The sequence below is a fragment of the Beta vulgaris genome, chromosome 1 (assembly GCF_026745355.1).
Source record: "Beta vulgaris subsp. vulgaris cultivar EL10 chromosome 1, EL10.2, whole genome shotgun sequence".
In the NCBI taxonomy this organism is placed as follows: Eukaryota; Viridiplantae; Streptophyta; class Magnoliopsida; order Caryophyllales; family Amaranthaceae; genus Beta; species Beta vulgaris.
Window position 1 is genome coordinate 57,710,593 of NC_079202.1, and position 14,714 is coordinate 57,725,306.

General features: G+C 34.4%; 1 protein-coding gene across 7 annotated transcripts; it reads right to left on the reverse strand.

The window, feature by feature from the left end:
- Positions 1–1,894: 1,894 nt before the first annotated feature.
- LOC104888641 (hypothetical protein) lies at positions 1,895–10,840 on the reverse strand. 7 transcript variants are annotated; one of them, XR_007271295.2, is made up of 16 exons: positions 9,357–10,029; positions 9,073–9,274; positions 8,779–8,853; positions 8,566–8,667; positions 8,427–8,467; positions 8,141–8,254; positions 7,735–7,849; positions 7,417–7,607; positions 7,225–7,341; positions 6,942–7,022; positions 6,577–6,815; positions 6,258–6,297; positions 5,346–5,948; positions 4,727–4,789; positions 3,513–3,574; positions 3,239–3,318 (listed from the first exon to the last, which is right to left on the reverse strand). XR_007271295.2 is itself a non-coding variant. In XM_010673664.4 (14 exons), the coding sequence occupies exons 2-14, from the start codon at positions 9,411–9,413 to the stop codon at positions 5,361–5,363; spliced, it is 1,962 nt and encodes a 653-aa protein (XP_010671966.2). In that variant the 5' UTR covers positions 9,414–9,429; positions 10,680–10,840; the 3' UTR covers positions 5,042–5,360. The 7 variants fall into 7 exon arrangements, 5 of the variants coding, with proteins under 5 accessions (XP_057251109.1, XP_010671966.2, XP_010671968.2 ...); XR_002039413.3 differs by lacking the exons at positions 3,239–3,318; positions 3,513–3,574 and adding an exon at positions 3,674–3,744 and having other exon boundaries at positions 9,357–10,645; XM_010673664.4 differs by lacking the exons at positions 3,239–3,318; positions 3,513–3,574; positions 4,727–4,789 and adding an exon at positions 10,680–10,840 and having other exon boundaries at positions 5,042–5,948; positions 9,357–9,429.
- Between the last annotated feature and the right edge of the window lie 3,874 nt (positions 10,841–14,714).

Consider the following 14,714-nt stretch of genomic DNA (forward strand, 5'->3'; position numbering starts at 1 on the left):
AAAATCTCTATAGGGAGAATTTTTTCTCCATGGGTAATCAATATCACCCGCAAACTTGTGTTTTTGTCTTCAAGGGGAAGCGGTTTTCATTACCACTCGCTACCATATACAAGGTGGTATTGGATGGCAATGAAAATCCAAGGAGGAAAGTAGACACTTTAGGATAAGTTAGCATTACCATGGGAAGAAACAATGATATTCTTTATAAATTTACGCACAAATTCATTTCCATTACAATCATATATAACCAACTATCAAATGGGCCGTAAAAGGTACAAGTCATCACGTGGAAAAGAACACACAACAAGATTTTGCGAGAACTCTGGGTATGAAGTCTGATAAGCAAACATAGGAGTAAGTAGTGTGATTTCTTCAGAGAATTTGTAAGCTGCATTGTTGTATGAACATGACAAATTAATCTTATTCCAAACATTTGCATAAGTTAATATGTTGAAGGATGGTTAAGTTGTATTTTAGAGTTAACAGTTAGCCACTACAAATTGAAATTAATTCGTGATAAAATCATGGCGACTCAATTATAATGATTTAGAGTATTGTTCTATGGTATGCACATGAAGGGCCGTGTAATCTTTCATTAGGTTGTGTTGGGAGGAATGAGGAAAGGGAGAGGGATAATTAGAGGTGGTAAAAAGAGAGATGGTTTGCGAATTTGATATTAAATGGGTTTGGGTTAAGGTTTGCAACCCATTTAATCGGGTTGGCCGTTGGCCTGATATGATCTGTTTATTGTTGGGTTGAGGATGAAAATTCTAATTGAAATCTGATACGATAACTTGCTTAACTACTATTCTATCATTAATAATATTAGATGGGATTGAAACAATATAAATATTCTTCAAAAAGATGTAAAATTAATTTTTTGATTGTTCAATTTGGTTTATATAGGTAAGATATTAGGTGGGTTAAGAAATATATGATGTACAATAAGTTCAGTTTTTGTATATATGCATACTTGATAAACGGGTCGGGTGGGTTGGTTGGGTGTTCTTGACTTGTTAGGATTGAGGGTCATTTATCGATGGATACAACACAAACTAACACAACACGACTCGTTTACCAGTTCTAGGGATGATCTTTTAAATGCTCAACCATCTTAGTTGTTGTTTGGTTGTGATATCCTTTCTCCACTTTTCTTTTTAGAGCTCCCCACTTTAGGGTGAGCTTGATTGGATGAAAAACATTTCTTATGAAAAGTGGTTTTCAACAACATTTTTCGAAAACTTCAATACTACATCGCTCGATAGATTCAATTCAATTCTAGATTCTAAATTGAAATCAAATTCTAAATGCAAAGAAAATAACTTTCTTTTAAACCATTTCCTTTGTTTTTTGTGTTGTATATTATTCGATTGGGTGAGGGAAAGTGTGACTTCTCTTGTTCACTACGGAAAAGTTATTTTGCATCCTTGGAAAATAACATTCGACCCATGTTTTCCCTTCCTTGATCTCGGTTCAAACCAAAGAGAGGAAAATGAGGAAAATAGTTATTCTGGTTATCCAAACCAAACATATTCTTGGTGTAATGTCATTCCTCACACCGTTGGGGGACTTGAATCCAACTTGGGTTTTCAAGTTTCAATCTTATCATCACCAGCCCAAGCCCCACCAACCGCGTACTTTAGTCCACCTCCGACTGGACCAACCCTCCACCCTCACTAGCAGACGCCACCGCACTCAACAACCTATTACATGCAACTAATCAGATCTAAGATATTGAGTCCATGGCTATGTAGTTTCAGATCTGGAATTCGGGCTACAAATTTTCCTTGAAATTATGACTCATGGACATAATCATTGTAAGGATTCTTACATTAGACGATAGATTATATAAACCTTGCAAGTTCTAAATCTCAATCTTATTTTTCAGTCTTCATAGATGTAAATTGTTTTTTCTGCCATAAAAAGCTGGAGAGCATAACACCTCAACAAGTTATAAACAGTACAAATAAGTCCCATAATTTCCTTTAAAGTGTTACAAAAAGGGGAAGGACTGGAAGAAAAAATATTCAGTGAGACAAACTAAATGGCCCAACATATTGTTGAAACTTTTGTGACAAAGGTACATATAATTTTTTACTGATCAAAAAATGATTGCTGGGCAGGAAAATGCCGAAAATCAATACAAGAAAAGCTGTTGTAGTGAGGACCTAAAAAGATTTCAAAACTTGATTCTAAGGTTTAATCTTCAGCAGCTTTTTCTTCGGGGTTGGCCTCAGCTTCAGCTGTGGCTTCCCCTCCTGTTTCGGCTGCTAATTCGCCATCACCTGCTTCGGCCGATGACGAGGCATTCTTTTTGGCAGCATTTTTTACATGATTGTAGCTGCCTTTCTCCATAAACAGCTGCTGAAAATGGTGCTTGCAGTATAGTATTCCATCAAGAGCAGCATAGGATGAATGTGTAAGAGAACACCCTCCAACTGCACACTTGAAGCATGACTTATGGTAGGATTCTCCCTCCATTGTTATCTGTGAGCCACAATAGAATAAGAAAATGTCAATGGTTACTAATCAACTTTCATTTACTTCACAAGAGTATTTTTCGTTTTTTTTTTGTGTGTGTCATGACTCATGAATATATGTACGAGATGGGAAGCCGAAGAAGTTTAACTCGATGGGAGCTGGCTTCCTTTCCCATGGCCATGAGTGCCCATGACCCGGGATCGAGGCATCCAAGGGCTGGCTTGAAGGCATTCTTGAGATAGCTAATACTATCAAATAATAGAGGGAGTAATTATTTAGTGTCAAAGATTCTTGTGACGATAATTACATCAGTTTAAGCCTTTACCATCAAACATCAAGAAGGGGTAAAGGGGAGGGAGGAAATCGACGTTAGGAAAACAGACCTTTTCCAATGGATAGACAGTTTTATGGCAACCAGGGCACTTTTCTTGGGTTCCAGAGAAGAAGGATGAGAGTTTGTTAGGGGCCCTGTTCTGCTCAAAAGAAATGGACAACAATAAAACAAAATAAGCGAAAACAAAAGAGAAAAACAGGCTAACAAATTCTAAGAAAATTTGGAAAAAGTGACAAAAAAAGACAATGTATGAAATCTGGTATAAATATATACGCGAAATTACCTGCTCATATGGCCGATCTGTCTTTTGCCCTGGGGTTGGAAGATGGGAAAATTGTAAAATAAAAGAATGAAGAATGAAAGAAAAATTTTCCTAGGTAGAAAATTATTCTATAACATATACCTGATTGAAAGTTTTTGCGGAAATTCCCAGATTCTTTGAAGAGTTGTTCAAAGTGAGTTTTGCAGTACAGGACTCCATCCATTGAAGAGTAGTTGCTCATCTATATAATTTTGTTAAAAACAAGAGTTTCAATTACTTTTACCGTAAGAAATTTGCATATGGGTTCCCCTATTCAAGTTAAATATTCAAGCATTCATAGAAAGTCGCATTGGTAAATCATTACGAAAACTGGGATATATAATGTTTCTTCCTTTTGGTTTTCCATACATTATACGTAGCGAAGAAGAGACGTACCACAAGAGTGCCATTGCAATGGCTGCATCGGAAGCATGACTTATGAAAGATTGCCCCATCAGCTGATAGCAAATCAACAAAGTAAACAGTTTTATCACAAGCCTTGCATTTATCAAGAGTTCCAGTAAATGCCATAATTGGAATCCCTTTTTTGCAGAATAATTTCTACAAATTGTTTTTATTATTGAATATCAGGACAGACTATGATCAGCAACAAATAATTAGCAAACTTCTGCACAGGAAGAAAGATAATTATTAGAGAGAGATATGTCAAAGCATTCCCGTACACCAAAATCCTGAGCTGCAACCTTTATTTGGACTATTGATCAGTTTGAACAAAGTCTCTGATTTATTCGTTCGAAATCTAATTTATATGAGTCATTTTGCTAAGTTTATTAACTCCCAAGAAATTATGGTTTGAGATATGATATCCAAAAATTATGAGGTGAGAATTCAAAGCTAATGCTCTAAATCTGGAAGAGAAAGAGATTAATATGACTTTTTCCATATCAGAATGAAAGCCAACTGTTTTTGCTATTGTTGTGTTTTACAATTTTTTTCTGATTGACTTGTTTTAGAAAGTGAGAATAAAATAGCCTTTTATCTTTCTACTGGTCAAGAATTAACAAGGAAAATTAAATAAAACTATCTTAAAGGAAACAAGATCTTCGGATATAGCCATATAAGAGTCCACATTTATGTTCCAAATATCTAGGTTGGAGGAAACTTTTGTCCAAAAATACCTACACGGCTACATCCAATGCAACCGCACATTCAATGTACAAAAATTATTAAAAGAGACGGTCTAATTTTAATATAAGAGTAAACCTAGTCACTAAATGGATTAAACAAGTCACCGAAAGAAATTAACCTAGCCACTATTGGGATAATTTTTATTTAAATATTGGGCTTACCATTGCCTAATTTTAATTTAAAAATAGACGGTCTCTTACAAGACAAACTCTTCGGTGTATAGTGGAAATTGTATTAAAAACTGGGTAAGAATTGAATATGTGGCATTTTTTCCGGTGCGTAATAATCCATGAAATTACAAAAATCATTAGAGCCTTTCTTTTGTATGGGTTTATATTTTCTTGATCAGTTTTCCTCCTAGCTTCTTTTATTGATACTAATAAGATTCTAATATTGGCGAAAAGATCTATAATATGGTTGTCCTGGAGAAAGAGTAAGGATTTATGAAAGTATGCACTTACTTGCACATCATGAGGAGCCAAGGAGATATACGACTCTGCCCACAAGGCCACAACAGATCATACCTAAAAAGTAACAGATAAATTATGATAAGTAAAGCTTCACCATTCTCAAATAAAATGTAGCAAAATATAGTAAAAGATATCAAGTATAAAACAAAGGAATACAGATCTCTTGAAAAGAGAAAAGGAATTAGTGAGGACTGAGACATACATGATTAAGACTTTGCACAAACAAGTATTACCTCCAACCTTTAGACAAATTAGAACAAAACCAAAGGAGATGATTGCCGAAATTCCATATGTTACATCTCGGGCGAAAAAAAAAAAAAAAATTTATTATCACAGATTTTTCCAATATGTCCAAAAAAGACAAATTATACAATCTACAAGATATCATGCCTTGCATGATGTACATAATCTCACTTGGAAGCAAAAACTTGAAATTTGAAATAACATGAAGTAACACTTTGCCAGAAAATTCTTAGTTCATACTAAGAATGACCATGGGAATCTTATGGTCTAGAATTATTATAGAAATAAATAATGTGGGTCCCAAATCATTTTAGAACGTTAGATATCCATGGTCATATTTAATATGATCACCAAAGAAATATCTCACTTAGTTGCTGAATGGTTAAGGCAACACAACTTGTTGGGAAAGTATGATATCCGATATAGTCTTCCCATGTCGATCAATCCTCCGAGAGCAATTTACACCACTATCAAGAATATTGCGAACCACAACATTTAAGGAATGAATACCCTTAACCTCATATATCTCCACTTTCACATTTTCTTCGAGCCATTTATCTCTCTTTAGAATGGCATCTGAATGTGGAAATGGACATGGGTTCAAAAGAGGAGACAGCACTTCTTTCACCCATTCAGGATTTATAATCATCTGCAGCCTCTTAATATCTTCGGGGAAATGGGGGATGACGGAAAAGTTCAGGTCGTTTCCTTTATCTCCGATTCTGCTATGTGCAATTTCATACAGAGGAATTTTCTTGCCTGATGGTGCAGGAGATCTTAGGTATTCACCAGATAAATATTCCGCATTCTGATCTGACAAATCAGTAAGGCCATCGGGCAATGAGACTAATTTGTTTAAAAAGGATGTTCCTATTTTGACGTCCTTTATGTTACTGTGTTCCGAGTTATGTGTGTTGGCTATGTTTGTTCTCTTAGACCCAATATGCCAGAAGATAGACTCACGTCCAACCTACAAATATTATTTCTCATGTTAGTTGATCACATCCAGAGACAATTATATAATTTATCTGCTGAAGAAAATTATTCCCCTTGCCTTATAATTGTTGTTCCACTTTGGTTTCATGTATCTATTGCACAATTTTGACCATTAATATCTTTAACTATCTCTGAGTTTAGAGAACGAAATTTATATTTTGAGTTTATACATTGAGCAACATCGTGTATTCTTTTATAGGAGTATAAGTTAAAAATAAAGGTCAAAGTGGGCATATGAATAGTACAAAAGTCCAAGTAGAAGTGCCAATAAAAGGAAACATACCAGTTCTTTCGCCAAAAGTACTTCTTTCTTGTGCCCAGTACTGCATTAGAAGAAAAAAGTAAGCAGAAGAATAACACAAGCAAAATCAGTTGGGAATGAACAGTGATAAATATAGAAGCAGCAGAAAATTGCGAGGAAACAGAGTTTGTAGGCACAAACATACATGCAAAGCAGTTGTTGATAGAATATAAATCTATTCTTGGGACTCCAACCATCAGCTTAAGCTGAAGAATAGATTTATATTCTATCAGTTGTCCCTCGTTATATTGTATCTCATTTGATGAGAAATAAGTAAATATTAAGGCAGGAGAGAAATTACCTTATACCACCACCACCAGCAGGGCCATTTGTATATAAAGCAATGAACTCTCTAACAAATTTGATTGCATGTTCCTCAGCCTCAAATAGCCCATCCATGCGTAGCCTTATGTCTCGGCAGCCAGCCGCTATTGACGTGATACTATCACTGCTGACTGCTTTCAGGCTATCAAGTCCAATGATATAAGAAATTATGCGGCTATTTATACCTGGATATGATTCTTCCATCCAACATCTAACCTGAAAACATATGAAACCCACAAGCCTAATAATTGTCAAATTCATAAACTTACAGCAATAATTCAGTCATATCTCAGAAAAGTAGATGATACTGCAGGCACAGCAGACAAGTATCAGCCTGTTTACCAGGTATTCAGCTGCCCTCGCGCGTTTTACACATTCATAGCCTCCATATGATATTTCTCCCCACCCTTTCCATCCAGATTCCTGAACCAAGCAGAGAAGAAATGGATAGAGAAAAGAAAATTAGCCAAAATGCACAATCCCAGAATGCAATGCCTCTCAAAAAGAGTTTCAACTGACTCGAGAAAGGAAGTACGTAAGCGAGACATTGAACCAGTATATCTCGCTCAAAAGTAGTGCCAAAGATGCTCTGACACTCTTGGTGCTAGATGAGGATCTTCCCTACCTTTGGCACTAGTTGCAGAAGTTTCTCAGGAGTCGATATAGTTGAAGGTTTTGCTCCAGTGCAGAGAATCTTGGTGCTAGACAGGGGTTTGAAAGTCACATCACGCATGTCCAACACCTGCATTTTAGGAAGAAAAGGTTATGCAGTCAACTATTTCTAGTCATAGACACAATATCAGAATAGCCAGCATACCATATCAGGAGTAATATAAGCACTTGGATCTGTAATCTCATAGAGAAGCTGCTGCGCACAAGTACCGAAGTTCAAAACACCGCCACTACCATCAGCCTTCGCCACACATATCTCTCCCTGATAACTGATTTCAGCATATGGAAGTGGTAAATTTAGAAGACATTGAAAAGATATATCTCTGTGTTTGTCTCCTGCACAAGAAAAATACAAGTTATAAGGTTAGACGAAGATAGCAAGCTGAAAGCCTGAAATATATACAAAATCAGCAAGAGCTTAGCCACAGAGAGTAGTATCGGAATTGTCAATAACAAATATAACCTGGATGCATAAAAAAACCTCCAGTCAGCTGACCACCACACTCTAAAAGATGGCCTGCTAAAGTTCCTTGTGCTAGCTGCTCCAGATCATCCCAGTTCCAGCCCAGTTCATAAACCTGTTAAGTTAGCATAAGCCCAAAGATGATATCACCAGCTAGAAAATAATATACATTTGAAATGAGAAGAAAAAGACCTTTCAGCTCAACCAACATCTGTCAAATTTTAGGAAAGATTGACATAAATAATCCCAAGTTTCATCTATCTTCTCATAGTGATCCTAACTAGAAATTATTTTTGAAACAACCCCAAGTTTTCTGGGACCTTCTCAAAAATAAATAAATGAACATTTAGTTTTCCTGTATATCGCAGCAGCTGCATTCAAGAGACATGACAGAAAAAATTCTCACCATTGGGCCTAAGAATAGAGCAGCATCTGCCACACGACTTGTAATGATGACATTTGGCTCATGTAACTCAAGGCACCTGACAATTGGTGCCGCTCCAAGATATGTGCTAACGCCCTTCAATGATGAGGAAGATAAGATAAGCCTATATCAGCAGAGAGACAATTTTTTTTGTTCTTTCTTTTTGCAATTAAAAATAGATTCGAGTCTATATTACTGCAGATTAGATGGCAGATGCCAGGAAATAAATGTTTAAAGCAGCAATATACGCAAGGCGCTAGTCTCTTACACCATTGATGACAGAAGATATGTTATGCGAGGATCTTGACCCTGAATTATAGAAAAGAAAATACCCAAAAAAGGGAATTGTGTAAGCTTTAATGATTTCAAATTCACTTTTTAATCAGTAAAAGCTAAAAAGGACTTGCCTAAATCTTTGGAGTTAATTTCATGTGCAACAGCAACTCTTATGCTAAGCCCCAGACTGCTCGCTATTTGAAGGACCTTTTCCTGAGCACCAATTGGGTCCACTTTTCATGAAATGAAGGAATCAGACAAGGAATGAAAGAATTATCAGATTGTATTGCTAAATTCAAAGTACCATGAACCAAAGGACAGAAAAAGAAGATAAACTTTCTCACTTGCTCCCATATTTGTGATTATGCATGTTCCTCTTTCCACAGCTAGAGGCAAGAGCAAATGCATCCATTCCGAAACTGCATGTGCGTAGAAAACAAAAACAAAAAAAAAGACCAAAAGTATCATCCATATGCACCAAAAGACTGAACTTTGGTGGCACATTCTACTTTGTTTATTTTTTGAGGAATAAGGAACTTGGAAGTTCCAGAAAGCAAATCATGACCTAAAATTATCAAAGTAGATTGACAAAGCCTACAAAAATCAGGGGCCAGTAGCCAGTATTACAGCAAACATACTGCGTGGGTCATAACCATCCCCGCCAGATATCATCTCCTTGTATCGGTCAAGCAGAGTGCGCTCAGAAAGACATTCAAGTACAATGTAGTTAAGCTCCTTCACACTTTGAAGCAACTTCAAAGCTGCCATTGGCCTGTCACCACTAAAGCCAGCTCCACAACCAACATATACTTTATCCCGCCTCCTTTTAGGATTGACCCTCTGAAGCAAAACAAGCATATGCCGGGTCAGTCAATGTTATCACATTATGCTGGCACAATTAGGTTATAGATGTAAAACCAACCAGTTTGATCAGACAATCTTCAAAGTGATTGTCACTGTCGAAATCACGGTTCTCCATGATGTCTGAACTGTCACTGTGAGCACTCAGCAAGAAGCTAACCAATAAGTAGTCACATATACCCAATACCATCATAGATTAGAGGACATCTAGATTGACCAGAGGCTAGGGCTCTAGGCTAGCAGAAGCAAGAGCTAAAGTAGAGCGTGCTCTTTTCACAAAGCAAAAACAATAGGAAAAAAAGTTTGGTAACAACAAAGAAGAATAGATCGATAACTTGATTCAGTTTCATACACAAAGGTAAACTTAATTTCAATTCAGCATGTACAAGTCCAGTTGAACACAAATAAATAGAAAAGAACACACCCTGACTGACCAATAGTACTCACTCTTCAATTACCTCAACTACTTGTGCCACATTCTCAACTCTCTCTGACATGCGTATCGACACTTTAACTCTTCATTTTTGGGCCAATATAGTTATCCTAAATTAGTCAAGTTGGATACTTGGACACGTATCCAGATCCCCAACACAAGTATCCAAGTCCCTACAACATAGATGTAGACTAAGTGCTAGCTTGACCCTTATTTACCTCTACGTGCGTATCAAAAGAAGCCGCTGCATCTAAAACATTCGACTCTTCCCAGTTCCCAATCACCAATGAACCAACCTTCTCCCCCCCCCCCTTTCCTTCTACACAAGTAAGAATGGCCGAACTTATAAGAGAAAATTCAGACAGCTGATCTTATAATCTTGAACCCGAAATTTATTGCCATTATTTCTCTGATATCACATAGTCCACTCATACACCAATCAAAGCAATACATATACAACCCAATATAAATCCGGCGTCGTATGGAGTCTACATTTAATCATTCGAGGAATGATTAGCACATCACAGACTCCATGCTCAGTGCTTGCATCAATCCTAATTATTCAGACATAAAGAAAAACTTACACTTATTGATAAGCAGAGAAAAACTTACACTTATTGAACATATTCTACACCAAATTCTACATACATGAAATCCGAACTCCTTTACTCTCATCAAATTAACTTCTCATACAATTGCTAGCATAATGGCACAATAACCCAAATATTTCTTCTTTTTGGCAAACAAGCATATCAAAACTAAAGGGTTTTACAGATACAAAACATGGGTTGATAATCAAACATATAGATAGACATAAAGCGAGGCATCAATTCAACAAAATCAAACAATGAACAGTATTTGAACTGGGGTATGATAATTTTGCTGATATACTTGAAGATACAGTTATGAATTTATGATTAACAAAAACTATACTATCAAATTTCAACTTACCTGTTTAAAAGCTTATATGATGACCAGAAATGAAATTTTCTTAGTTTACTCTCTTCAGAGCTCAATGTTTTTCTTACTCTGGTGCTACAACTATGCAAATTTGATTCAGGACTATAATTTATACTCGTAAGCAAGAAGTATTAATTGCATTTATTTTTAATGGTAGGTTGGTAAGAAAGAAGACCCTATCGGACCTTAACCCGCTAAGGAGAGGTGGTAGTATAAGGGGCGGGGTAAATATGGGCAAAAATAATATGACTCAAGGTAAAAGTATAAAATCGTATTTATAGTTGGCTAATGGCGACTATCTCCAATAGTTTAAAGAAAAAAACTTTGATTAATTTCATGTTCTCATAGTTCCCTCCCTTATACTTTTACTACTGATCCAAAATGTTTTCTTTTGTCTAATCTTTAAACAATTAAAAATATATATTTTGGGATTCTTATAGTTTGGGGTCTTATTCCATGGTTGTGATTGCATCGGTCATGAACCACCCCTGTGTAGTACCATCCCGAATTTCAGGGCATTGTACGGGATTTCAATCTTATTCCCAACAATATGTTGTGGCATTTACTTATGGTTGTTTAACCTTGTATCTAGCCTATGAGTTGGTGAGCCCTACAAGCTAATAGTCTAGCATATGTTGATTTTCGGACCAATTATCTTTCCTAATAAAAAAAAAATTGAACTTTAACCCGTACGTTTTCTTGGTCTAGTATTTGAGGGTTAGGCTTGAGACAAGTATGGTGAATCAAAAGTAGTTATTTTTCTATATGAATTATAATCCTTTAATATAGTCTTTCTATTTAGAATATTTTAATTTTTAAGAGATAAAAAAAGTTAGATGGAATAATTGCTATGTTTAAAATATAAAAAGGATTTGAAAGAAAACAAAATAACTTTCCTCAAATCTTACCAGCAAATCTCCATTCCTAATTATATATAGTGAATAATTAGAATATTTTAATTTTTAAGAGACAAAAAAAGTTAGATGAAATCATTGTTATGTTTAAAATATAAAAAAGGATTTGAAAGAAAACAAAATAACTTTCCTCAAATCTTACCAGCAAATCTCCATTTCTAATTATATATAGTGAATTTTGTAAGTTAATAGCAATAGTGGGGAACATAACAAACAATCATTATCAACATAGCATGTTAGTTTCTAATCTAAACATAGCATGTTAGTTTTATGTTTTTCTGATTACTTTAATTTGTTTAATACTTCTATAATTGATTATCAACATTAGCACCTAATTTTTTTAAAAATAAAGTAAATCAACTTATTTATAAAATTATTAATGAATACACACTATTTTATCCAAGGTTTTTAAAGTGTTTTTTATATGTATAAAAAGTCGTAACTCAAAAGAACGATGATATAAATAAAACATGATACATAACAATTAAATTAACAAGTATCCACATCTATTATAATCTTGTAGAAAAATATTCCTATGAGTTGGCGTGCTTTTTAAGATGATGAGGTTTATTTGTATTGAAAAAATTAAATGTACTATTTTTAATATTCTTTAAATTATTTCCATCATTAGATCAAGAATTGTTTATAATTTTTTACAAACAAGAAAAGGTTATTCATCAACTAGGAGAAGTGTTGCTTATATATACTTTTTCCTCTTCTTAATAGATGCATTGTATTGACTTTTTACACTATTTGGATATCCACTTTGACCATCTTTAATTACTAATTTATAAAGATTAATTGTTGACGAGTTATTGTCAATGTATAATTTTAAAATGTTATATTATTATAATTGTAAAATATACTTTCTCCGTTTCATATTACATACAACACTTGTACTTTTTACACTATTCACAAATTTCACTTTGCCAATTGTTTGTGATTTATACGTGAATAAAAATATAGTCATGTGGAATCTTGCTATATTCATCTTACTATGTATTTTTTTAATATGTACTTTTTATAATTTTTACAAATACAAAACTAAAGATATATGTTCTTAAAGTTTTGCATTGACATGCGTGAAAAATGCAAGTGTTATATGCAATGTAAAACGGATGAAGTATGATTGAAGATATTGATAGTCAAATATGTGATTAGCAAGTGTTAAGTGTACCTAGTCGTAAGACGTCATAACGATGCATCTATATATTAAGAAACTGATAAAGTTATAATCAAAGGTACTGAGTTTTTTTGGTTTTCATTAGAAACAAGCAACTATATACATTTTCCTAAAAACGTATCACATTTCCCTCTAATGGTAGAAGCATATTTGCATCTTATTGTTATTTACACAAACAAATGATTTTAAAGGTAAGATGAAAATTCTTTGCTTTGGGAATTTAACTTTGCAAGGGGAATAATCGAACCCTTTATTACAGGAGTGGAAAGAGGACAACCATAGGCTAACCTTAATTCTTAAAAAATTAAATAATTTCGAAAAACTAAATAAAATAGGTTTTTGTTCTTACAAAAAACAAGTGGCAGATTTAGGATTTTTTATATGAAAGGAGTCGAACTTAATGCGTGAAATTGCTATATATGATATATAAATCACTCATAAACAACATACATATAATGTATCATGTCTATGTAGTTTTTGTTTCATTTAAAAATAATAATACTCCTTCTCTCTCAAAGGTAAGTTTACTTATGCTGGCTAATTAGACCTTAATAATCTCGAATCGAGGTTGGGCAAAATTAATTACTCTCCCAAATTCCACCAATTCATCAAATTGTGCAAATATGGAAATACCTAAAAATTATGTGCTCTCAAACACTTCCATTTGCATATTTGTCACATCTTTTACTCAAATAATTAAATAATATATATATATATATAATGACAAAAAAGTGACAAATATAATATTATAATATTATATATATATATAATATTATAATATTATATTTGTCACTTTTTTGTCATATTATATATATATATATATATATATATATATATATATATATATAATATTATATAACGTACAAATATAAAAAGTGCAAAAAAGTGACAAGGGAGTACTTAATTTCAGCCTTTTGGAAGTATTGTATACTATAACCATGTTTAGTTTAACTTATATGTAATCCTTATAAAAAATAAGTTCATGAGTCCAAATAAGTTAATATTATAAGGTATTGTAAAAACTAATAAATTCAGATAGATTCATTTCAGCAAAAACAAGATTTGACATAGATGTGTTTGAGGATCTCAATAGCTATATGAATTGGAGTGCTCCTCATGTTATTGTGAATGACATGCCCTTTGTAGATCATTTGCCATAATTGAAATCTTGTTTCTCGATCTCTCAAATTGAGATTTTGCTATAACTTGGTGGTTTATTTGGTATAATCGCAATGGAGTGATTTTTCGTTAGGAAAATTGTTCTCCAATTAAAGTTAGTGCGATGATTAGAGCTTATGTGCATAAGACCAGGATTCATGAAGCCATAATTTATGAAATTGATGCTCAATTGTCTCTTCAAACTATTCAGAAGAGTGGTGTTTCTTCTAGAAAGTCTTGAATTCGGGATCAAAAGGGAAAATTTTGTTATGTGGTACTGGTGCTTTAGACTCGTCCAAATCTATTCTTGTTGCTGAAGCTAAGGGCTTATGAGAAGGTGAAGATTTAAAACAATTTGAATAGGGATGGCAATTGGCGGGGCGGGTGCGGAGGATGGTACCCCCACACCCGCACCTGCATTAAATTATCATCCCCATTCCCGCCCCACCACCCATTGCAGGGGAAGATTCCATCCCCATCCCCGCCCCACCCCCGCACCCGCTTCATCCCCGCAAAAAATCCACCAAAAAATCTACCATAAGCCCATTATAGTTGTCTACTTCACAAAATCACAATATAATATAGTAAAAGAAAAGTTAAAATATATTAAGAAAGGCAAATGTTTTATTACATTTCAGAAGTGTCTTCAAATACATTAGTAATATATGTATATAAATAGAATTTTAATAGTAAATATGCAGGGCGGGGGTGGGGCAGGCGGGGGTGGGGTGAGGCGGGCGGGGATGGGGAGGGTATAACATAAAATCCACA